The 23,379-nt window shown below is 41.8% G+C and overlaps 2 protein-coding genes across 5 annotated transcripts in view; both read left to right on the top strand.

The window, feature by feature from the left end:
- Window positions 1–1,965: 1,965 nt before the first annotated feature.
- On the top strand, window positions 1,966–11,878 carry LOC310733606 (uncharacterized protein). Of its 4 annotated transcripts, none has more exons than XM_083555008.1 (9): window positions 1,966–2,330; window positions 3,817–3,990; window positions 4,368–4,525; window positions 5,083–5,281; window positions 6,656–6,752; window positions 7,518–7,689; window positions 7,795–7,935; window positions 10,820–10,968; window positions 11,731–11,878. In XM_083555008.1, the coding sequence occupies exons 1-9, from the start codon at window positions 2,080–2,082 to the stop codon at window positions 11,794–11,796; spliced, it is 1,407 nt and encodes a 468-aa protein (XP_083411134.1). In that variant the 5' UTR covers window positions 1,966–2,079; the 3' UTR covers window positions 11,797–11,878. The 4 variants fall into 4 exon arrangements, with proteins under 4 accessions (XP_083411134.1, XP_083411137.1, XP_083411136.1 ...); XM_083555011.1 differs by having other exon boundaries at window positions 2,199–2,330; window positions 3,807–3,990; XM_083555010.1 differs by lacking the exon at window positions 1,966–2,330 and adding an exon at window positions 2,389–2,481.
- A 6,092-nt stretch (window positions 11,879–17,970) lies between these two features.
- Window positions 17,971–23,379, top strand: part of fgd1 (FYVE, RhoGEF and PH domain containing 1) — a 65,227-nt gene continuing 59,818 nt past the window's right edge. The window contains exon 1 of the mRNA XM_083554874.1: window positions 17,971–18,828. Coding sequence (XP_083411000.1) covers window positions 18,672–18,828 — 157 coding nt within the window. The 5' untranslated portion in view covers window positions 17,971–18,671. The remainder of the gene's footprint in view (window positions 18,829–23,379) is intronic.

The raw sequence follows: 23,379 nt of genomic DNA, 5'->3' as shown, positions 1-23,379 counted from the left end.
ATAAAGGATACCTGAGACCGCAATGCCTCCTGGGTCATTTCTGCTCTGTTCACATTCTGTTTAATTCAGGTAGAGCATTGCAGTGAAAGCTTTATGAATAATACTTAGTGTGCTCCATCCAACAAATCACTGCAATCGCTTTGCCTACAAAAGCTGATCGGTACAAAACAGTGTTGCCATTTCTTCAAAAAGGAGATTAATCGACCAATCAGTCATCACTATTGTTTCTAATGACAAATCACTGGTCTTCCCTAATAACCAATCACTGATCACCATTTTGTCCAGCAACTAATCACCGATCACCGTTGCCCCAAACAATCACTGATCGTCATTGTTCCCAACAACCAGTCACTGATTGCCATTACCCCAATAACCAATCAATGATCACCACTGTTTTCAACTGCCAATTAATAATCAACATTGTTTTTAACAACCAATCACTGATCACGATTGCCCTAAATGACCAACCACTAACTACTTATTCATTCATGTCCTTTTTGCCTATTTCCTCAACTCCTCACTTCAATTTCCATCCTCTCAGATTATTCACCCTGGTCTCTCTGAACGCTCGATTCTTATTGGATGGAAGGTGTCAGTCAAACCAATGAATGCACAGGGACCTCCAATCAGATACGTCACTGTACCAAATGAATGTGCTGCCTTGAAAACAACCGTAACCATCATAACATCCAGTCACAGCAGCTTCATTCACACCATATTAATGTCTCTCTGGTTCTTCACGGCATTCGTTCGAATAGCCCCCCCTTTCTTTATATGCTGATCACCATGACGAATCGATTCACCTGAAAACAAGATGTGACATCACCTGGGAATTTCCAGACTTTCCAGAGGCATCTGTAGGGAATGGGATAGGAACAGGCGCCCTTCAGACACAAGATAGATCCTTTACACCATGGACCAGGTTCACGCAAGGATCACGTAGCATAAAACTAAACACTAAAAAGTGCATGTGATTTTATTATTCATTCAAGTATTACATATAGAATAAAAATGTAACTCAACTCACCACAATGTCAAATCACTGAGAGCTTGATTACATTTACAGCGTTTAGCAGACGCGCTCATCTAGAGCCGTTGAGGGTTAAGGGCCCTGCTCATGGGCCCGGTGGTGGCAGCTTGGTGGTGCTGGGATTTGAACTTACAACCTTCCAATCCAGAGTCCAACGCCTGATTTATCAATGCATAGAAAAAACTACGACCAAAACAGACAATCATTAAAATGGAAATAAAATACTAAATGATTTTTAACGTTTTTATTCTTTTCCCGGCACCAAATGAGCCACGGCCGGTCCCAATCCACAGGGGACATCCCGCATTACACCCTCAATCCTTCAAAGTTTTATAATTAAACACACATTTGTGACGTGATAAACTCTGTAATTATGACGTATTGACGTTTTTTTTTTTTTTTCGGATCTTGACATTATTGCTACAATATGGTAGTCACGTGACAAAACAACTAAACCAGACCAGAAGATATGAGAGCTGAAGCTACTCATTGTGTTTATCATCATTTGTCTGCTTGCTACATTAGCATATTTACATTATTGAAATTATGTAGACGTGTTGGAGGAACTGCTTATTACATGTGTAACATTTTGTTTTTATTTCTAATCAGAGGAACGAAATAAACTCGCAAAAGATACGTTCATTTTGAAGTCACTAAAATGATCTGATCTTCTCGTCACTACCATGCAGTGAACAATTTAGTTCATCTCATGGATCCTCTGGTCCGAGTCGTGCGGTTTTTTTGTCACGTGACTCCCATATACGCCGTGAAGGTGATTAAAGGAACAAAATGACTCAAATTTTTTATTTTTTTTTGATAAACGAGATTCCAAAAATCTAAAATAATAAAATAAAAATAAAAACTCCAATGAAATAATCATCCCTATCATTCCCATCACTAGTTTTAATTAGTCCAATTATTTGTTCAATTAGGCCGATGGCAAGTCGACCGGAAGTTGCGACGTGTCGGGTTTGGGCACGCGAGGTCGAGTTTATTAAATCTCTATACATATTTATATATATATTTTTACACAGTTTTTTTTTAATTCCATGGACCGGGTGATGTGCACGGTTCCGGTCGTTTGGGTCGTGTGTAGTCTGTGGGCCGCTGCGGCCGCGGATCGAGCTCTGGCGGAAAAAGGACGCGCGGAGCTGCAGAGGCTGCGGGAGTTTGCGGGTCAGACACGCTACGGCGCGTGCTGGTCCAGGGCTCTGGAGAAGGTCCACGCCAACTGCAGGGATTTCTCCGACGACACGCAGAGCATGATCGCCCTGGCTTTCACTCACTGTCATCTCAGAAGGTCAGAATGATCTCTCACGCACGCACGCACCATGCATCCATACACCCATGCAACAATGAATCCATACATGCAACAGTGTTCTCCTAGGGTTCCTTAAAAGGCTCTTTTCGACCTCATATGAAGCTGGATTCACTCACTGTCACCTCAGAAGGTCAGAATGATCTCTAACACGCACGCGCCATGCGTCCATGCATCCATACACCCATGCATTTATGAATCCATGCATGCAACAATGAATCCATGCATGCAACTTTCTTGGTGCTCATATGAAGCTGGATTCACTCACTGCACGTTGCTTCATTAAATCAGCAGAACGCATTGCCAGTGGATTCCAGAGCTCTATCCCATAAATCCAGCTGAATTTTCTCTCCATGGAAGAAGGAAACCTTCAGTTTGTAGAGAACACAGACAAGCTTGTTGTCACATCAAATGAGCAGCTCACCTTATTTTTGAGCGCAACCACCTTTTATATCTGAAGACAGATTGAGGTTGAAACCACAGGATAATGAGGCAGTGTAGATTCAAGCAGGTGCTTTTGAAAACTTTGGCGGTGAGACCTCCTAATGATGCCTACACACAAAACTGATTTATTTATATTAATGGCATTTGACAGGTGCCCTTATCCAGAGCGGCTTACAATCCAGCAGCTCAGGGTTTGAGGGTCCAGGAGTGGCAGCTTGGTGGTGCCTGAGATGTGAACCAGTAACCTTCCGATCCAAAGTCTAAAGCTTTAACCGCTGAGGTCCCACAAGGCTCTTATTTTATAGATGCAGTAGTGCGAGAAAACAACCATCACTCCATAGAGATGTTACCAACGTCCGTTCCGGTACTCTTCACCAACTGGAATGGTGGAATCCTTCATGGATGGTATGAAAGTGCTCGAGAAGATGATCAAGCATCCTCTTGGGTTTCTCAGATGTTCTTTTTTTTTTTGCCATTAGGTCTCCACAGCACTAATTTGAATATTATAATTGGACACAAGCTAAATATGGCTTGTCATGAATTGGCAGCTCGAGTTGGACCATAGCAGAGGTTCTTAGACCCATAAGGGTTCTGTGAAACGTAGCCAGAGGGTCTGAAAAATCTCTAAAAAATTGGTGGTTGGTCTATTTATTATTGAGCTGCTTTTCTTTTTCTTTTTTCTCAGGCCATCATATGAATTAAAGGCTTTTAAAATATCGATTATTTCTAAACAAGTCAATTTGGATCTATTGTTTGTGGAATGTTCAGGAATGCTTTTTGATCAAAATAAAACGGTCCTAACAAGATTGAACCGGTTTAAACGACGACGAGCCTATTGTTTCAACAATTGCCCTTGTATTCATAAATAAAACACTCGGTGTTCTCGTTGTAGGTCGCAGGTTTATTGTAACGTATAGCGCATATACACTTTGGTTAAATCCCCATCCGGTTCTCCATCACTTGTCACAATGCTCCATAAATCACCTTCAGCCTGTACAGTGTCTATTTAAAAAGTTCATTTCAGGTCCGGACGGAGTTTTCCAGAGTGTTCCGAGGGCAGCAACGTCAAGACGTGCACACGTGACATGGACCCCGTCGCGTTTAACACCTACACAGAGTTCTTCACTCACGCCCACAGCATTTGCCATTACCTCCAGAGCGAGCAGTGGCAGCTTCGGTCCGAAAACACCATCCACAGGTGCTCCAGAATCCTGAGTACTGCACAACATTTCATCTTAATTACAGTTCTGAAAGCTTTAATGTAGTGCAGAGGTGGACAGATTCATCAACACTTGCATAACAAAACAAAAAAACCTCTCGCATCTATCCATACTTCCAGTCAACTCCATAATTATTGGCCCCCTTGCTAAAGGTGAGTGAAGAAATGCAAGTAAAATGTGATCTCTACTTTTTTAATGTAATTCAAATGACTTTAAGACAATTGATCTACTCAGAAAAATAGAGATCTTTTCATATATTTTTTTCAACCAATACTTCTGGAGCTGACTGTTTTAGTGCCAAGAACATCTGAGATTTCTGCAAATGTTTATTTTTCATATCGTGTGCGTGTCTCAGGCTGACGGAGAGTTCGGCCGGTGTCGCCGAGCAGCTTGCATCCACCCAGAGGATGGCTGAGGATCTGGTGGAGGCCCAAAGTGCGGCTCTGAAATCTCAGGAGACCATCCTGCGCAACGGAGAAGAGCTCAAGTCCACGCTGCAGCACTCCACAAGGGGTAAAGAAAACACAGGAATATCGTTTTTTTTAAACAAGGAACCATGAGAAAGCGGATCCAAACGTTCATGACTCCTTATTGTAATTCCACCTGCACTGTATGGACAAAAGTTTGTGGACACCTGACTGTAAGATTGGTATCTTATCTTCTTCTTAAACATCCCATTCCACGCTGTTAGAATACGCTCCACTCTTCTGGGAAGATGTTCTGCTAGATGGTTTATCCAGGGGTTGAGCTCGTTGAAGGTCTTCCTGATCTCTCTTCGTCTTCCGGTGATGTTCTTCCGCTCTTAAAACGCACGTCCCATTTGAAACATCTCGAACGACTCGTGGCAGCATGTCGAACATCTCCTTAACATATTTTGCCCAGTTTCGAACAGAAGTTTGCTCTTTTGTCCTCACCTGCTGTCCGTGATGAATTCACTGTTAGTCTCGACACTTTTTGATTACACTTCGTAGCTGCTGTAATGAAGGTTATAACAGGATCGGACGTGTCCTGCAGACATTCCACAAGTAGAAGTAACTATAAACGTATGAAATGTCATTCTTTGATCACAGGTCTAAGGGACGTGTTCGCCGAGATGAAGCATTCTGTCCAGGAGCAGCAGGTGGCGTTCGCCGAGATCTTTAACCGCGTCGCTTTCCTTCAGAGCTTCATCGTGTCCGAGTCGCACACCTTCAGCTCTCTGTTGTATAACGCGCTGGGCTTCTGCGCGTCCTTCCTGCTCACGGCGACACGCCGCACCTCAGGAGCGAGGTGAGTTAGTTCCACTGGGGTTTTTATTAAATTTTTTTCCTCCTTCTCCTGGATTTCCATCCAGGCTTGTGAGTCGATTACGAAGCCAAACGACAGCATTTTGCTAAGCTTGGATTTTTTTTTTTCCCACGTGCGTCTGTTTTGTCACTTTTTTAGCAGATAAACGTTTTCTTTTTTTTTTTCTTTTTTCAATTCATTTTCATTTGTATAGCGCATTTTACAATGGACATCGTCTCCAGGCAGCTTTACAGAGATAAAGCAGTTATAAGGTTGTATGAAAGAATGTGTATATTTATTGTTACCTTCTAGGAACCGAGTTCCGAAGATCCACGAATTTTAGACATCAACACCCCCCAAACCCCGCCCCCGCAGCCACTATGGTACCGTAGTGAATTTAGACATTATATCACTTTAATACAATGATGTGTTTTCAAATATTTTGATCAAATTTGTTAGTGAAAACACAGTTTCAAATGTTATTCCTAACGTTCCTGAACATTCGGTCCCACTGCGGATTCCCCCGGATTTTATGATAATCCGCAACTTGCTGTTCCAAATGTGAACCCCCGAATTTTCCGAGCCGCAAATTATCACAGTTGACTGTAATTGTTTGTCCCTGATGAGTGAGCCAGTGTTGACTCTGAGCTGGAAAAACTCCCTGAGATGGCATGAGGAAGAAACCTATTAACCTCAAAAACCTCTTTAACGAATGTTCATTCATTGTTGAGGGGTGCAGTAATAGTTGCTTAAATGCAGAACTATTCATGCATCCTGTGGTCATGAGTCATTGTAGTGGACTGTTGATATTAATTACAGCCGCAAAGTTCTTGAGTCGCTCAGCGGCTCCATGGATCTTCAGGGTGTAGATGTGGAACCATCTCCAGCTGCAGTCCACTCGTGAAGAACCCCATTTAGAGGTAGGACGCCGAGATAAACCAGGCACTAAATGAGTTCAGTGCTTCGGTTATAGCCGACGATAACGGAGTCGCTTCCGACAGACCGGCAAGTTGAAGATGACCCTCAGATTGAAGTGTTTTTATATTCATAGAGTAGGTTCTTGAAGGATTCCTTGATTTAAGCTCACCCGAGGCACTTTAATTAACTGATAAAAGCATTGGTTAAGAGAGTGACGTGTAATCGCCTGCTCGCACGTGATCACGTTGCACTGTGGGATCCGAAAAGTTTATTATCCATTGATCTCATTTGAAGAACCGAGGGTTTAAGAGGTCTCGCGTTCCCTTGAGGGTGCAGCATTGGTAGCCTGGATTTAATCTCACAAGCTGCTGGTCAGAAATCCAAAAGCTCAACCAGTTCCCATTGAACTTCCCATAAAACTGCGTTTATAATCTTGTGTGAAATGATCTTGTCTCAAAGGTTTTTTCTGTTCGGGCTGGTGGCTCTGAATGTTTACCTGGAGCGGATGATTTGTAGGATGATCCTGGAGAATGATGATCCTGGATATCAGCAGATGGTGGGTTTTTTTGATTGGCAATAATTTTGTTTTACAAAAAGAGTCACGTTTTCTCACTTTTTCCACTATGACGTTATCCTGAAGTGTTTTATTCCTCTTGTACCAGAGCAGATTTGCAGCCACTTTGAAAATATGTTAAGGAAATATAGCAATTCCAGCAAAATCTGACCATCACTCCTTGACCTGTCTCTGTTTTTTCCATTCTTTTTTTGTTAAAAAGACAGAAATTTCAGCTTGTGATGTTACAGAGAATTCACACACTCCTTTACTGAACACGTTCCTGTGGTGGAAATCGTTTTTTTTTATATAAATTTGCTGACACTGGAGATTCGCTCCTTCGATAAACGTCAAATTTCCGAGTCTTTAATGATTTCAGAGACACACGCAATTTCCTTTTGTTTCTATGCAACAAACTTGGTAATTTAACACTAAAATTTCCTTTTATTAAACAAATCTATAAATGTCGGACATTATTTTGATTAAAAAAACCACCCCTAGCATGTATACCAGCTTTACACACACGCGGTCCTATTTGGACTCCACAGAACAATCATTCAATCATTCGCTGTCTAATACTGGTGTGTTTTTGCTTAGTTTGTTGCCTAGAAAATCAAATGCGCTGTACAAAAAAAAAAGAAAGAGTGCACCAGATTTAAGAATTCAGCAGTGCTGTGAAATTAACACTAGTTCGGTTTCTTTTGCGTGAACGCCTGTTCCTGTTGGATTTGTTTGTGATGTAAGTCAGTGGTTGCCTCTGCTGCACAGGAGCGGATCGCCTTTTTGGTCGGGATTCTCAGGAAGTCCATGGTGGTGACGGCCTGCGTCGTCCTGCTGTACTTTGCGACACGCTTCCGTAACGTGAACAGGGAGAGCCTGGAGATCTTGAGGGAGCTGAAAGAGACTCATACCAACCTTCAGAAAACGTTGAGGAAAGCCGGTACGGGACTGGCGTCGGTCTGGAAATGTTCTTTTGGTTAAATTTATCTGTATATTTAAATGTGTGTGTGTGTGTGTGTGTGTGTGTGTGTTTTCTCCTCTACAGAACGTCTTTCAGGGTCTTTAAATGACTGGACCAAACCCAGGCAGAAGCAATTAAATCAAAATGAGGAAAGCAGTTTGGTCATTCTGCATCCTTCAGGCACCATAGAGGCCACCTTGCCATCTTTTTCTTCCCTTCACAGAAGTAAGAATACGTATAGTACAAGGCCAAAGGTTTGTAGACACCTGACTGTACGATTACATTTTTTTTTAACATCACAGTCCAGATTTAATCCCCATTTGCTTTTATAATAATATAATATAAGCTCCACTCTTCTGGGAAGATGTTTGAGGGTAATATTGGGAAGATTTGTGCTGACTCAGCCATAAGGGTCAAGTCATATACTGACGTAGATAACATTTATCCCAAATGTGTTCAATAGGGTTAAGGTCAGAGCTCTTCAGATCTTCTTCCACTCAATCCCATTTCTTCATTAAGCTTTCTTTGTGCACTTGTCATGCTGGAAGAGGTTTGGATCTCCTACTAACACATGGGGGTTAAAAAGAGTTCTATTGTACGAAAGGTGTAGAGATCATAACAAAGGAATGAGGCTGTGGCTGAATGGGGGGGTTAATTTGCTTCGTCGTGCTCCACATTTTTAACAAGTCGTCAGCAGGGGTCGAGAAACCAGCCGTGAGACACAATACAGACGATTAAACATTGACATGATGTTCCACGATCAATGATTTATTTATTTTTTTTGTACAACCCCAATTCCGAAAAAGTTAGGATGCTAGGTAAGATGTAAATAAAAAAAAGAATGCAATGATCTGCAAATCTTATAAACCCGTCTTTTATTTGCGATAGAACATAGAAAACATATCAAATGTTGAAACAGTGGTAATTAATCATTTTAAGGAAAAAAACAAGTTAATTTTAAATGTAATAGCTGCAACGAGTCTGAACATAGTTAGGACTCGGCAACAAAAGTCTGGAAAAAGTAATTATTAAAAAATGACTTACTGCCAGCAGGTCAGTAAGATGATTGGGTATAAATAGTGTATCTTAGAGAGGCAGAGTCTCTCAGACGTAAAGATGGGCAGAGCTTCACCGAACTGTGAAAGACTGTGTCTTCCAAAACTCTTGAAAATGATCTCATATTTTACAGCACATATCTAAAGTTTCGAAGAATCCGGAGAAATCTTTGTGCCCAAGGGACAAAGGCAAAAATCAATAATGAACGGTTGTGATCTTCAGGCCCTCGTGTGGCACTGCATTTAAAACGGTCATGATTCTGTAATGGAAACCTCTAGAAATCATAAAATCTCTATCATGCAAGAAAGACCACCATGCACTCTGGGTCAAAGCTCATTTAAAATGTACTGAGGCAAAGTGAAAAACAGTTTTGTGGTCAGACGAATAGAAATGTTTATTTCTTTTTGGAAGCCATATACACCACATCCTCCGGACTAAAGAGGATAGGGACCATCTTTCTTTTTATGCTACAAAGTTGGCCTTTGTAGCATTTTTTGGAAACCTGTTGCGGTCATTGTATTCAAAATGGCCTTATTTCCTCTTTAAAATTATATATATATATATTCTCTGTTTAAACATTCAATGTTTTTTTTGTTTTTTTATATATAGAATATGGACACATGAGATTTGCAAATCATTGCATTCTGTTTTTATTGATATATTTTACACAGCATCCCAGCTTTTTCGGAATTGGGGTTGTAAGTAGACTCTGCAGACGTTGTGCAATTGAAGTACAGATGACACAAAGGGGCGACGGTTTAATGCTGTTTGAATTAAAGAGCCGCTATCGCTAAGCCCAGGTTCTGTGTTTGCTGTACGTTCCGTTCGAAAGAGACATGGCGTGATTGGGTGATTGAGACAGTCACGAACGATAATGCTTATCTGTATTTCAATGAGTTGTGTAGCTGTGTGCATGTGAAACTCAAACATAATGTGTGTGACTGTGTGTAAAGGAGGATTCGGGGAAGGAGGCAGGTGAATTTTATCCCTGGAGCTTTAGGCTCCTGAAACAAGACTAAAAGTTGCGTTTTGCTCGTCTTTGGCGTCAAAGAACACGTACTCATTTCCTCCCCAAACTGTTACCACAAACTCGGAGACACAAAATTTGTGTGTGATGTCTTTGGATGTAGTACTATAACAATTTTTTTCTTCACTCCAACTAGGAGATCCAAAACTGTTCCCGTGTGCATCTACCTTCATCAGTACCTGACTTTACTTACTATAATAATAATAATAATAATTATTATTGGAGTGTGTGGAGAAGAGTGATAGCAGGAGTGGTTTGTGATAGAAGAGTATCTGTGAGAGTGAAAGGGAAAGTTTATAGGACTGTGGTGAGACCTGAGATGTTGTATGGTTTAGAGACAGTGGCATTGAGTAAAAGACAGGAGGTGGAGCTGGAGGTAGCAGAGCTGAAGATGTTGATGTTTTCGTTGGGAGTGACGAGGATGGACAGGATAAGTAATGAGTTTATTAGAGGGACAGAGAATGTAGGACGTTTTGGAGACAAGGTGAGGGAGGTGTGATTTGAGATGGTATGGACATGTGCAGAGGAGGGACATGGGGTATATCAGTAGGAGAATGCTGAGGATGGAGACACCAGGAAGGAGGAAACCAAGGAGGAGGTTTATGGATGTGAGAGAAGACATGCAGGTAGTTGGGTTGAAAGAGGCAGATGTAGAAGACAGGCTGGTATGGAGATGGATGATCCGATTGTCTAATCTTAATGTGAGAATTGCTGAATAAGCACAAAAATCTAGTGGAACTCTAGTAGAGTTTATTGTGTGTGTGTGTGTGGGGGGGGTGTTAGTCAGGTGTCTGCATTATGTATAATGAGTCTGTAATTACAATCCTAAAACTGTATTTATTAACACACTGAGATTTGAGCCACTGCAAAAAAAAAAACCCTGTACTTTTTAGTTTTTGGATGAAAAAACTGAATGGTGGGGTTCAGGGTTCAAGGCCATTTCATTTCTCCACCTTATTTCATGCCTGTTGATCAACATGAACAATTTTTTTTCCCTGATCATTAATAAAAATTTGTGTTCCTCAGGCCGACAACAGGAAAGTTTCGTTCCGCCACTGGATGCGCCGAGCGCTTCAGATTTCCCCAAAAGACGGCAGCGTCGTTCCTCAGGCCCTCGTGCGCGCAACTCTACGGCGCTCGTCTACAGCGTGTTGGTGGACGACAGCCACAACCAGGTTCGCATCTCGACTCCTGCAAAACAATCTCGCGTATAAACCTCTCCGCTTCGGGTTCCACAGGAAGTCAGGAGACACCATCACAGTCTGAATGAACGAACGATGCACTATATGGTCAAAAGTTTGTGGACACCTTAGCATAAGATTATTATAATCTGTTCTAATAACCTGAACTCTCCTGGAAAGATGTTCCTCTAGATTTTTGTGGAGATTTCAGCTCATTCGCTGAAATCATGTATTGATGGAGGTGAGGTGAGCAGGCCTAGGGTTTAGTCAGCTGGAAAAATTCATTCCTATTCAATAGGGTTGAGGTCAGAGCTGATATCTTCACAGAGCTGACTTTGTGCACATGATTGAACAGGTTTCTAGTCTCGTACTTCAAGTGATAGGAAAATTTCATGCCACTCATTTCAAGACTCGGGTGTCCCAATACTTTTGTCCATAAAGCGTATCGAGAGAAAATGCTCCCTCTGGACCGTAATAGTGTTTATTTTAAATTTTTTATTAATTTGATCAACCAGAGATGTTCGAGGAATGAATTCCAGACCATATTCTCTGTAGTCGACCAGCACATTCCAAACATTTCTTCCTAATTCCCAGGTATACCTGGAATTCCCCAAAGTAGCCCCTTTGCAAATTCCATTCCTTCCATTCCTGCAGAGATCTACGATCCTAACTCTGGGAGATGCTATCGCACATTCGAGGTTTGTTTTAGATTTCATGTCATTCGTTCACTAATGCGGATCGATTCCTCGCCTACAGCCGAGGTACAGCCTGAGGAGCAGGAAATCTTTATGCGCGCTGGAGCCGAAAGGAGACCGAGACTGATCCCGATCTCTCCAGGAGGACGTCTGTATGGGGTGAAGAGGTGTGTGTTCTGAACAACCTGGACGGTCAAATTCTTCATGGATTTTATTGAATTTTTTTTTAAATAAATAAATGTGGTTTCAGTAATCAGTTTGTTTATATTTGTGATGAATGGATTCGTTTTTTTTGATACGTCATGGAGCTCTTTCAAACCCTGTCATCAAACTCCCTCAGCAAGGCTACCACCTTCTGGAGAGATCCTCTCATTGCTTTTTTTATGCACAAAGACTCATAACATACCGGTCCAGCGAAGTACGACCGCCAAAAAGAACACGTGCAAAATATGACAAACGTATCGGCACACGTGGTTCTTCTCTAAACTGTTCCCACAAAGTTCTAGGCACACAGTTGTTGAAGACGTCTTTTGGATTTTTCCATTCGCTTGAAAACCCAGACCTGTTCCTTCATGTGCACAAGGCCAGCTCTATAAAGATCTGCTTTCCATAGGTTGGAGTGGAAGATCTCCTGCTATAGAGCTCAAACCCTATTGAACATGAAGGAATTGGAGCTTTGGGAAATATTTCAAGTTTGTAACCAGGAATTTATGTGAAGGAATTGGAAATTTGTGGAAATGTATAAAACAAAGATAAAATTTATCATATTAATACATTTTGCATTTTGTTTGATTATAAACTGACGAATATTTAAAATATTTACAATTTAAAAATGCCATTTTTATCTCTGATTTAATTGTTAGTATAATTTTGTTGCCCAATGGCACAATTTATTATTTTAACACTCTTTATTAATATTTTGAAACTTTAAAGACATAAACATATATGATTACAATAAAAATTAGATAAATGATAAAAAAAAAGTAAATATTACTTAAAAGGGGGGAGGGGGAAGGGTTACATATTAAGCATACATTTATAGACATACATATATTTATACACACACACACACATATATGCATATATATATATATACACACACACACATTATATGTATATATATATATATATATATATATATATATATATATATATACACAGTGAGGAAAATAAGTATTTGAACACGCTGCTATTCTGCAAGTTCTCCCACTTACAAATCATAAGAGGGTCTGAAATTGTCATCGTAGGTGCATGTCCACTGTGAGAGACATAATCTAAAAAAAAAAAATCCAGAAATCACAATGTATGATTTTTTAACTATTTATTTGTATGATACAGCTGCAAATAAGTATTTGAACACCTGAGAAAGTCAATGTTAATATTTGGTACAGTAGCCTTTGTTTGCAATTACAGAGGTTAAATGTTTCCTGTAGTTTTTCACCAGGTTTGCACACACTGCAGGAGGGATTTTGGCCCACTCCTCCACACAGATCTTCTCTAGATCAGTCAGGTTTCTGGCCTGTCGCTCAGAAACATGGAGTTTGAGCTCCCTCCAAAGATTCTCTATTGGGTTTAGGTCTGGAGACTGGCTAGGCCACGCCAGAACCTTGATATGCTTCTTACAGAGCCACTCCTTGGTTATCCTGGCTGTGTGCTTCGGGTCATTGTCATGTTGGAAGACCCAGCCTCGACCCATCTTCAATGCTCTAACTGAGGGAAGGAGGTTGTTCCCCAAAATCTCGCAATACATGGCCCCGGTCATCCTCTCCTTAATACAGTGCAGTCGCCCTGTCCCATGTGCAGAAAAACACCCCCAAAGCACGATGCTACCACCCCCATGCTTCACAGTAGGGATGGTGTTCTTGGGATTGTACTCATCATTCTTCTTCCTCCAAACACGTTTAGTGGAATTATGACCCAAAAGTTCTATTTTATTCTCATCTGACCACATGACTTTCTCCCATGACTCCTCTGGATCATCCAAATGGTCATTGGCAAACTTAAGACGTGCCTGGACATGTGCTGGTTTAAGCAGGGGAACCTTCCGTGCCGTGCATGATTTCAAACCATGACGTCTTCGTGTATTACCAACAGTTACCTTGGAAACGGTGGTCCCAGCTCTTTTCAGGTCATTGACCAGCTCCTCCCGTGTAGTTCTGGGCTGATTTCTCACCTTCCTTAGGATCATTGAGACCCCACGAGGTGAGATCTTGCATGGAGCCCCAGTCCGAGGGAGATTGACAGTCATGTTTAGCTTCTTCCATTTTCTAATGATTGCTCCAACAGTGGACCTTTTTTCACCAAGCTGCTTGGCAATTTCCCCGTAGCCCTTTCCAGCCTTGTGGAGGTGTACAATTTTGTCTCTAGTGTCTTTGGACAGCTCTTTGGTCTTGGCCATGTTAGTAGTTGGATTCTTACTGATTGTATGGGGTGGACAGGTGTCTTTATGCAGCTAACGACCTCAAACAGGTGCATCTAATTTAGGATAATAAATGTAGTGGAGGTGGACATTTTAAAGGCAGACTAACAGGTCTTTGAGGGTCAGAATTCTAGCTGATAGACAGGTGTTCAAATACTTATTTGCAGCTGTATCATACAAATAAATAGTTTAAAAATCATACATTGTGATTTCTGGATTTTTTTTTTTAGATTATGTCTCTCACAGTGGACATGTACGATGACAATTTCAGACCCCTCTATGATTTCTAAGTGGGAGAACTTGCAAAATAGCAGGGTGTTCAAATACTTATTTTCCTCACTGTATATATATACACACAAAGATATACGTACACATGTACACACACACACCCAAAACACATTTGGTCAAAAACGATGGCACCTCAATATCCAAAATTAATATATGTTAAGTGAAGTTACCCAGAAAAAAGACTCTGATCGGCTACCTTCTAAAACCTATAAAGGGATCCTATATTCTAAAAGTCTTTTCAGGTTTTCTTTTAACAATATATGTGAGTTTTTCCAAAGCCAAACAATGAGACACTTCTTCAGAATTTATTATTTGAAACATAAATGTATGTGATTTCTGGCCAAGATGGAAATTTTTTTGACATGTAGGATTCAAGAAATGATGTGCGTTAGGTGATTGAGGAAAGGGGGCGTGGCCTCAGTAACCTTGCAGTAAGTGTGCATGTGATTGATGAAGGTTCAGGGTAGAAATTCGACTAAAATGAGATTTAAATCTGGTTGTTTTATCCAAAATTATCATGCAAGATTTTTTTTATTTCGACTACATTTAAGATCTTATGCTAAGGTGTCCACAAACTTTTGCACATATAGTGTAGCTGTATACATTGTATACGTGTTTTTTTTGTTTTTTAATCTTTGACTTGCCAGTTTTTTCCTTACCCACAATGCTCTTTAACTACCTGGGTATTCTTCTTTATACACTTTTGCTCAAACAGATCAGCTTCCAAAACTTCAGCTTTCGTGCTGACGTCATCATGAGCTGAGCTGAGTCATCTGGGATTGCATCCTGGGAAACCCATATCTTCTCTAGGTATACGCTGGATTTCTCAATAACGTGATCTTGGCCTCCACTTCATTCGGCAGGTGTCCAGATACTTTTGACGGTGCAGAATGTAGCTGTAATTGCTTCTGTTATTCGTGGCAATGAATCGGACGCGCAGAGTCGAGTCTTTTCCCAATAACGTGATGCTGAAGATCAGTGAGCGAGAGCTGCTCACGTCAGACTGTTTTCACGTAAACATACACTTCAGGGTGGAGCTTTCAGCTGATCTGGAGCTGCAGCTGTATATGTTCTCTGCACGCTCTCTCTTCACTCTTGACCTCGGTGACCTCCTGCACGTACATCAAGACTCTGCGCTCATTCGTGACTCCTGCAGTGGTCTGTGAAGTCCACGCCTCTGGAATATGAGCTGCTTATTCAACGTGAATGGATCAAACGTGCACAGGAGATGCTTAGTCTTGCTCTCCTCACTCACAATTTATTTTATTCATGTTCAGTCATTTTCATTTGACCTCCTGAACAGATCTGTCAATGTATCTTAATATTTTATTAACATCATTTATATGGTCATTTTAAAAGTTCGTTTGAAGCGCATGTATTCTCTGTTTGCTGTTATAACAACGTCCATTTTTCAGAGATGATGTTCCACTAGATTTTGTGGAGATTCATTCTGCCACAAGAGTTAATTAATTCAGGTACTGATGTAGGTGAGGTGAAGAGGCTCGGGGTGCAGTCCGCATGAAAAATTCATCCTGAAGGTGTTCAATAGGATTCATAGCGCTACAGCAGGAGATCTTCCACTCCAACCCATGAAAGGAAGATCTTCAAGGAGCTTGCACACAGGGGCATTGTTATACTGGAACAAGTTTGTGTCTCCTAGTTCAAAGGAAGAATTTCCATGCTACTGAATCCAAAGATGTCGTATACTCTTGAGCGTCGTGAACTTTTTGTTGAGGAACAGCATATGGCTGGAGAAGTCAGGTGTCTGGATACATTGGAAAAAACCCCTGGAAAGCACACAAGCTTTGTGCACAGGGGTATCGTCATTCTGCATCAGGTTCAGGGAAAAGGAATTGGGAAACTTCATTTAAGGGCATCTAAAGACATCCTATACGCTTGTGTGTCGACGAAGAACCACGTATGGCTGGAAAAGTCAGGTGTCCCGATACTTTTGCCTCGGTTTGTTGTCATCTCATTCATAATCTCATTTGTGGAACAGCATTCAAAACTGTATTTCAGATTACATTCAAGGTCAAACCAAACCCAAACTGGGTGTATATATATATTTTATCTCTCAGGTCCTGGAGCTCAACTCATGAGTACCATCACAGGAGGTCATGACTTTTTACTGGCTTCTGTTTCCATTATTCTCCACAGACCATGTGGGATTTCCATGCAGTAGATGGTCAATGCAGGGAATAAAACCCACCACAACATCTTTTAGAACACATCAGACCATAAAATACAAAGGGATTTTAACACACACACACACACACACACACACACACACACACACACACACCGAGGGAGAGAGTGAGTGAGTGGAAGAGATTCTTTCAAATCCTCTGAGTTTTTCTTCGCATCAAATTTCAAGCCTAAAAACCCATAGACTGGGGGGAGGAAGAAAAACCCTAAATGAGAACCAGACTTAGAAAAGAAGTAGGAGGAGGAGAGGAAGAGAGGAAGAGGAGGGTTTAGGTTTGAGATGTCCAGAGGCGTGATCCAAACTGCATTCTAGACTACTAAGTAGTTACTTTGACACTAGTATTAGTAAAATAGTATCATGTAGATGGTGTAGTATGAGGATTCAGCGTATATCACTGTTTTGCCTGTGTTTGGGAATCGATTCGCGTGATGATTCAATCCAAAGAGTCATTTGGTGATGTCGGAAAGTGAGTTATGCTCCACACACATACGCACAATATTTTTAGTGTCTAGTTTTTAGTAACTGGTGCTGTTATATAATAAAAATATGTCTAAACCCACCACCACCAACCCACACCCCGGGATTTGGCCACTTCCCTCCACTGAGTCGATTCTCTTTAATGAATCGGTTCGCGTTAATCAAAATCTCGATTCGTCCAGTTCAAAGAAGATGCAGAAGAAATACATGTTGTTTTGCTTTTTCACACTTTTATCTTTTATTAAATTACATTTTGTAGATTTGTTCAATGAAACCTGCTAATTAAATTTGCTTCGATATTTTGACTTATTATTTTATTATTAATATTATCATTATTTATTTTGTATTTTATTATTATTATTTAAATATTATTATTAAATAAATCTCTTTCAATGTGATCCGCCTGAACCGAGCTTAATAAACGAGTCGATCGAAAGGAATCGGCTCAATTTTGGAATCGCACATCACCTTTCAGGGGGACTGGTTTGGGGGGGGGGGGGAGCGGGGACTGGTTTGGGGGGGGGGGGGAAGCAGGAGGAGGGCTCCAAGGGATCCAGGAGGAAGGAGCTGAGACCTCAGAGGGCACTTCTGGAAGTGGGATCCGACTGCACGGAAACTGCGCGGCGCACGAGCTCCACGGCTTCTCCTGCGGCACCGGACGCGCGTTTTGGAGAAGACCGACGGATCAGATCTTCTCAGAAGGTCTGAATGCAGTCCGGAGCTGAATACAGCTGAGTGTGCACATTTTCCAGGAGCGGACCGGACCGGATCGTGTGCGGGGTTGCGGAGGCGCTCAGAACCCTGCGGCCAACTTTAATTTTTCCTCGTCCGTGTGACCGAGAAGCAACTTTCTGACATGGCTATTGTTCTTCTCCTGGCACTTTGGAACAGTCGGTGAGATCTCAACCCCCAGGCCTCCTGAACAAAGACGTGGCAGGAAGATGGATTAGAAAAGTTTTGGTTTTTTTAATTGTTTTGCGCTCGTTTTTAGTTTCATGTCTTTTCTTTTTTTCTTTTGTTTCTTTTCTTCTGGCACGATGGCAACAGAAAGGAGTCTTGGTAGCCTCGTAGTATTATAAGAGATGAAACGTGTAAAGTAACGACTTGAACACACACACGCGCGCGCGCATATACACGCGCTTTGAATTGTTTATTTATAACGCAAAAATGCGCCTTTTTTTATTTCCCGCAAATAAATAAATAAATCCAGGCCCGAGTTGAAAACGGATCACAGGGGTCGTGTTAGTGTGTGTAAAACACCTGGATTGAGCTTTTCTTCTCTTTCATGGAGTTTGACGCTGTCCAGAGGGCCACGGATGGGATTTGTACTCCACAGCTGGATGGCGCGCCGGCGGATAGCTTCTGTTTGACCGGGACTCCGTCCAGCTTCCAGATCGCCACCGGGTCTGTACGCGCGGCTCGGAAGGGCACCTGGAGGCAGGAGCGCACCACTTTCAGCAGCACTGTGATCCTTTTCTCTTCTTGGTTTGTTTGAGTGTGTGTGTGTGTGTGGATCGTATAACCATCATCATCATCATCATCATCATCATCATCATCAATTGTATCCAACCCCGTGCTCCTGCGCAGCAAACGACAGAATTGCAGGCAGGCAATGCAGCTGAACCGACCCAGGAGCGCGCTGATTGGCTTCAGCTCGCCACCGCCGCAGCCTCCACCGCCGCAGCCGCCGTCCGACAGCTTCTCCAGCCAGTTCAAGACCATGCGCTTTTCCTACCATCTCAGCCCTCAGCCCGGATCCCGCAGAACCGGTAAGTGTGCCTGATGCTCTCCTCCATCTCCATGTTCATCCCTCTCTTTATCTCTCTGAGCTTGGATTCTGCATTCACACGAGCCTTGATGCTTAAAATGCGCACTCGGTATTTCAGCGTTTAGGGCATTGTCTCAAGGACACACACACACACACACGGTGCACGTTTCGAGAGATCCTCAAGACACACGGTGGTTTGTCTTTTTTTTTTTTTTTTTATTACTCCATGACTCACCTGCAGGAAGACGCGGTTCGGTGCACGCGCATCCTTAAGGGTTCCTCAAATGTGCACCAAAAAAAAAAAAAAAAAAAAAATCCAATAAAAAAAAAAAAAAAAAAAGGAACGCTCAGGGTGAAAGACGTGACATGCTTTATGTAGCACCCGTAGAGAAGCCCAGTGCACGTGCGCGCACGTCCTAATGAAGGTGCACGCGGTCGGTTAATGGTCTGGTCCAGGAATGCAATCAGTGACATTGGTGCGCTTGGTGATGCAACATGATCATGATGGCATTCACGTGGCTCCCTGACCATGCACGAGCAGAACCCAGAAGACGCAGCCTGGTTATGATGGCATTCACATGACATCACACCCCACATTTTCTTCTAGAAGGTCCAATTCTAAATGTATTCCTCCATTGTTTGTTATTATAAGCTCCACTCATCCAGGAAGACTGTCACTGGATTTTAGAGCGTGGCTCTGGGGATTTGCGGTCATTCTGCTTCTAGGGGCTTTGGAGAAATCTGGCACTGATGATGTTTGAGCAAGTCTGTGGTGCCGTCAGTGTTCCAGTTCATCTCAAAGATCTTCGGTGGGGTTGAGGAGGTGGGAGGTCGGAGGTCTGGTTTTGCATCTTAATTGAAGTAACCTTACCATGAATGAAGAGAACCCAGAAGATGCAACATAGTTATGATGGCATTCATGTGGCTCCCTGCCCATGCAAGAGGAGAACCCACATGACCCAGAACATACAGTATGGTTATGATGGCATTCACGTGGCTCCCGGTTCATGCAAGAGGATACATTGTACACACGTACACACAAACACACACACACACACACACACACACACACACACACACACACATGGATAGAGCCGCACTGCCATGTTTGTGCTTGTGAGCGTGTGTCACTTTGGGCTATTTGCTGAAGCGCTGCAGTGTAAAATCTAATTAAGCTCTTTGGGACAGAGCATGCGTCTGTGTGTGTGTGTGTGTGTGTGTGTGTGTGTGTGTGTGAGCTGACTAGCAAATACAGTACATACAACGTGATGCAGAGATAAAAGAGTAAAAGGGGGAGATTTTTTGCATGCATGGCTTTTGTTTTGATTGGCTGTAGAAATGTATTAGCTATTGATTTGCGGTTGTGCACGAGTGCGTCTGCGTGCGTGTGCTCGCACGTGAGCGTGTCCACGTGGATGGAGCAGATGTACAGCACATGTAGAACGAGGTCTTATATTATTTGCTAATTTAGGAAGCTCCTCTGTATTTGTGTTTACTGGAATCATGAAGGAACTGTTAAATGATTGAAGTCATAACTATAACACACTATAAGAGGTTGAAACCAAAGCCCTGACCTTCTGAACCCAATCGAACCATCTTTAGGATGAACTTAGAACACTGACTGCAACCCAGTCCTCCTCATACATCATCCGTGCCGGATTTCTCCAAAGTCTTAGTAGCAGAGTGACCACAAATCCCCAGAGTCACGCTCCGAAACCCAGTGAGAGTCTTCCTGGAAGAGTGGAGTTTATAATAACATCGGAAAAATGGGACGATCTACACGAACATGTGGGGTGTGACGTGAAACGCTAAGCTATACGGTGTGTTTCATTTACATTTACAGCATTATATTTACAGAATTTTACACAACTGAGCTGTTGAGGATTTAGGGACTTGTTTAGGGGCCCACCAGTAGCAGCTTGGTGGTGCTTCAGCTCATGATCTTCTGGTCCAAAGTAATAATTATTTTCAAAATGAACCAATTTTACAGCTCATTATCACTTATGTTATGGCAACTGTATATATGCTTTCCATAAGTTGATTAATAATGAAGCTGTGATCTGCCCTGAAGATGCATTCAGAGCTCCCTAGACAACGTAACTCTGTTTTTCATTTACATTTATGATCTTTGGCAGACGTCCTCATCCAGAGCGACTTACTGTTATCTCATGTATGGACCTGAGCATCATGGGCTTAGGGGCCTTGCTTAGGGGCCCAGGAGTGGCATCTTGGTGGGGCTGGGATTTGAACTCATAAGTCCATTGCCCAGCTTCCACCTCGTTATATATTTAATAATTAGTATTAAAGTACAGCTTGACATTAAAAGAGACCAAGATGGCTGATTTCTTCTTCTTCATGTCAGCTCGAGCAGCGTGTTTTCATCATCCGCACTTTTTTAAACAGAGGCTTTGGGAAATTTGCTTTGCTTCTGAGACTCTTAATATAGCACAGCCTTCCCATGACCTTCCCACCCGCTACACACACACACACACACACACACACACACACACACACACACACACACACACACACAGGCTCCTCAGCTCAATTTGAAGTGCATTTTTTTCCCCAGTGTACTAGCAAAGTGGGGGGTGGTTTAAACTAGAAGCAGATTTTGAGCTCGTGATCCCTCGTAACAATAATAATAATAATAATAATAATAATAATCACCATCATCATTATAATCATCCTTAACCAGATTTCGTAATGGAGGCCGAATCCAAGTCACTTTCAAGTTAGCAAAGGAAGCGTTTAGCGTAACGATCCTCAGAGCTTGAATTAGATAAAAGCTTTGAGTTGACGTTTTCTTTTGCCACGTGACACGCTATCACCAGTGTTGGACGAGTAGACAAACCATGTAGTTGAGTAAAATGTGAAAGTAAAAGTAAACTTTCACTTGAGTAAAAGTACAAAAATGTTTCGCCTTCAAATGTTCTTAAGTATCCAAAGTACTAATTTATTATAACTAAATGTTTTGCTTGCTGTTGAACTGATGCTGAACTGTATTTTGGTGATCAGTAGATACACAAAGCACCAAACAAAACACGTTCAAAACAGAGCGTGCGCTCGATCCTGATTGGTGACTTATCAATCGATCCTGATTGGTGACTTGGTTTAAACAGTAACTACTGATTTCACAAAATGTAGTTGAGTAAAAAGTCAAATATTTGACTTTAAAATGTAGTGAATTTGAAGTAAAAGTTTGCCAACATGGAAACACTTCAGTAAAGTACAGATATGTGAAAAAGCTACTTAAATACCGTAACCAATTACGTTTACTTCCTTACTGTCCACCACTGGTTATCACAAAAAAAAACTCTATAGCAGGAATATTTCAAATGAATCCATTCTTCGTCATGCTTTGTGATACGCTTGGGTCAAGGAATCTTCCCAGCTTGTGCTGGAGTGTGCGGGATATTTTTCATAATGAAAACAACCCCCCAAAAAAAAAACATTGGACGGGAGTGTCCTTGTTTTCGATAATAAAAAACTCCCCTGATCATTGTCACATGACATTTTGGAGTAAAAACGAAGACGTTCAGCTGCGTTCACACGGCAGCTCGCCGAGCGCCTTCACGGGCAGCTGTTATGACAGCGCGGGAACCAGGTCGTCTCAGGGACGAACAGGAAGTGAGTCTGGCAGCCCGTCTCTTGTGTGAATGAGTCAGGCTCTCTGGAGATCATCCGAGTGCTGTAATGCCCACAGTTGGAGCTCTGTGTCCATATATAGGATGGGAATAAGAGCAGCCGTCTCAGCATCGAGTAGCAGAAACTAAACCTTAAGGCACACCGCGATTGTCTGGATTGTAAATATTTTTAAATTGAGTCTGGCAGTAACCGGCGGTTTTATTTTACCTCACCCTGTTTTTCCAAACCGTAATTTTTTTTGCAAGCCCACCAGGGAAGTCGAAGCTCCGGTCCTGTGTTTTGGATTTTGTGGACAGTGATTAGGGATAATTTGCTGATATTTACAAACCTATAAAACTGGCTATGTGTAATAAAAACATTATATGGACATGAGTATTGGGAAATCTGACTTCTTACCCAAACTGTTACCTCAAAAACTTTTCAAACAGTTGTCTTTGGATGCGCTTTACTCGGACTAGTAGACCCAAACCTGTTCCAGCATGATGATGCCCTGTGCACAAGCTTAATGAAGATCTGCTCTACATGGGTTGGAGTGGAAGATCTTCCTTAAGCTTAGTACGACACATTTTTTGTTTTTGAGGTTTTGGGCTCATGATCATTATAACAGAAATCAATCAGTGTTTGAGTCATTAATATCATTCTATTAATAGATCAGTGTGCTGAGAGTCACATTCGAGTCTTTTCACATCAAATGAGTTGATTAAGTAAAGAGTCTTGTGATAAAATGATAATAAGAACATTATAGTTATAATAAATCATAGTACTTTGGATACTTATGTACATTTGAAACACTTACTTTTACTCAAGTGAAAGTTTAAAGGGACACTTTTACTTTTACTGGAGTCACATTTTAACTCAACTTTAACTCAACTACCGTATTTTCCAGACTATAAGCCGCTACTTT

This window comes from Silurus aristotelis (assembly GCF_946808225.1).
Source record: "Silurus aristotelis genome assembly, chromosome: 11".
Lineage (NCBI taxonomy): Eukaryota > Metazoa > Chordata > Actinopteri > Siluriformes > Siluridae > Silurus > Silurus aristotelis.
This window is presented reverse-complemented; position numbering and strand designations above follow the sequence as displayed.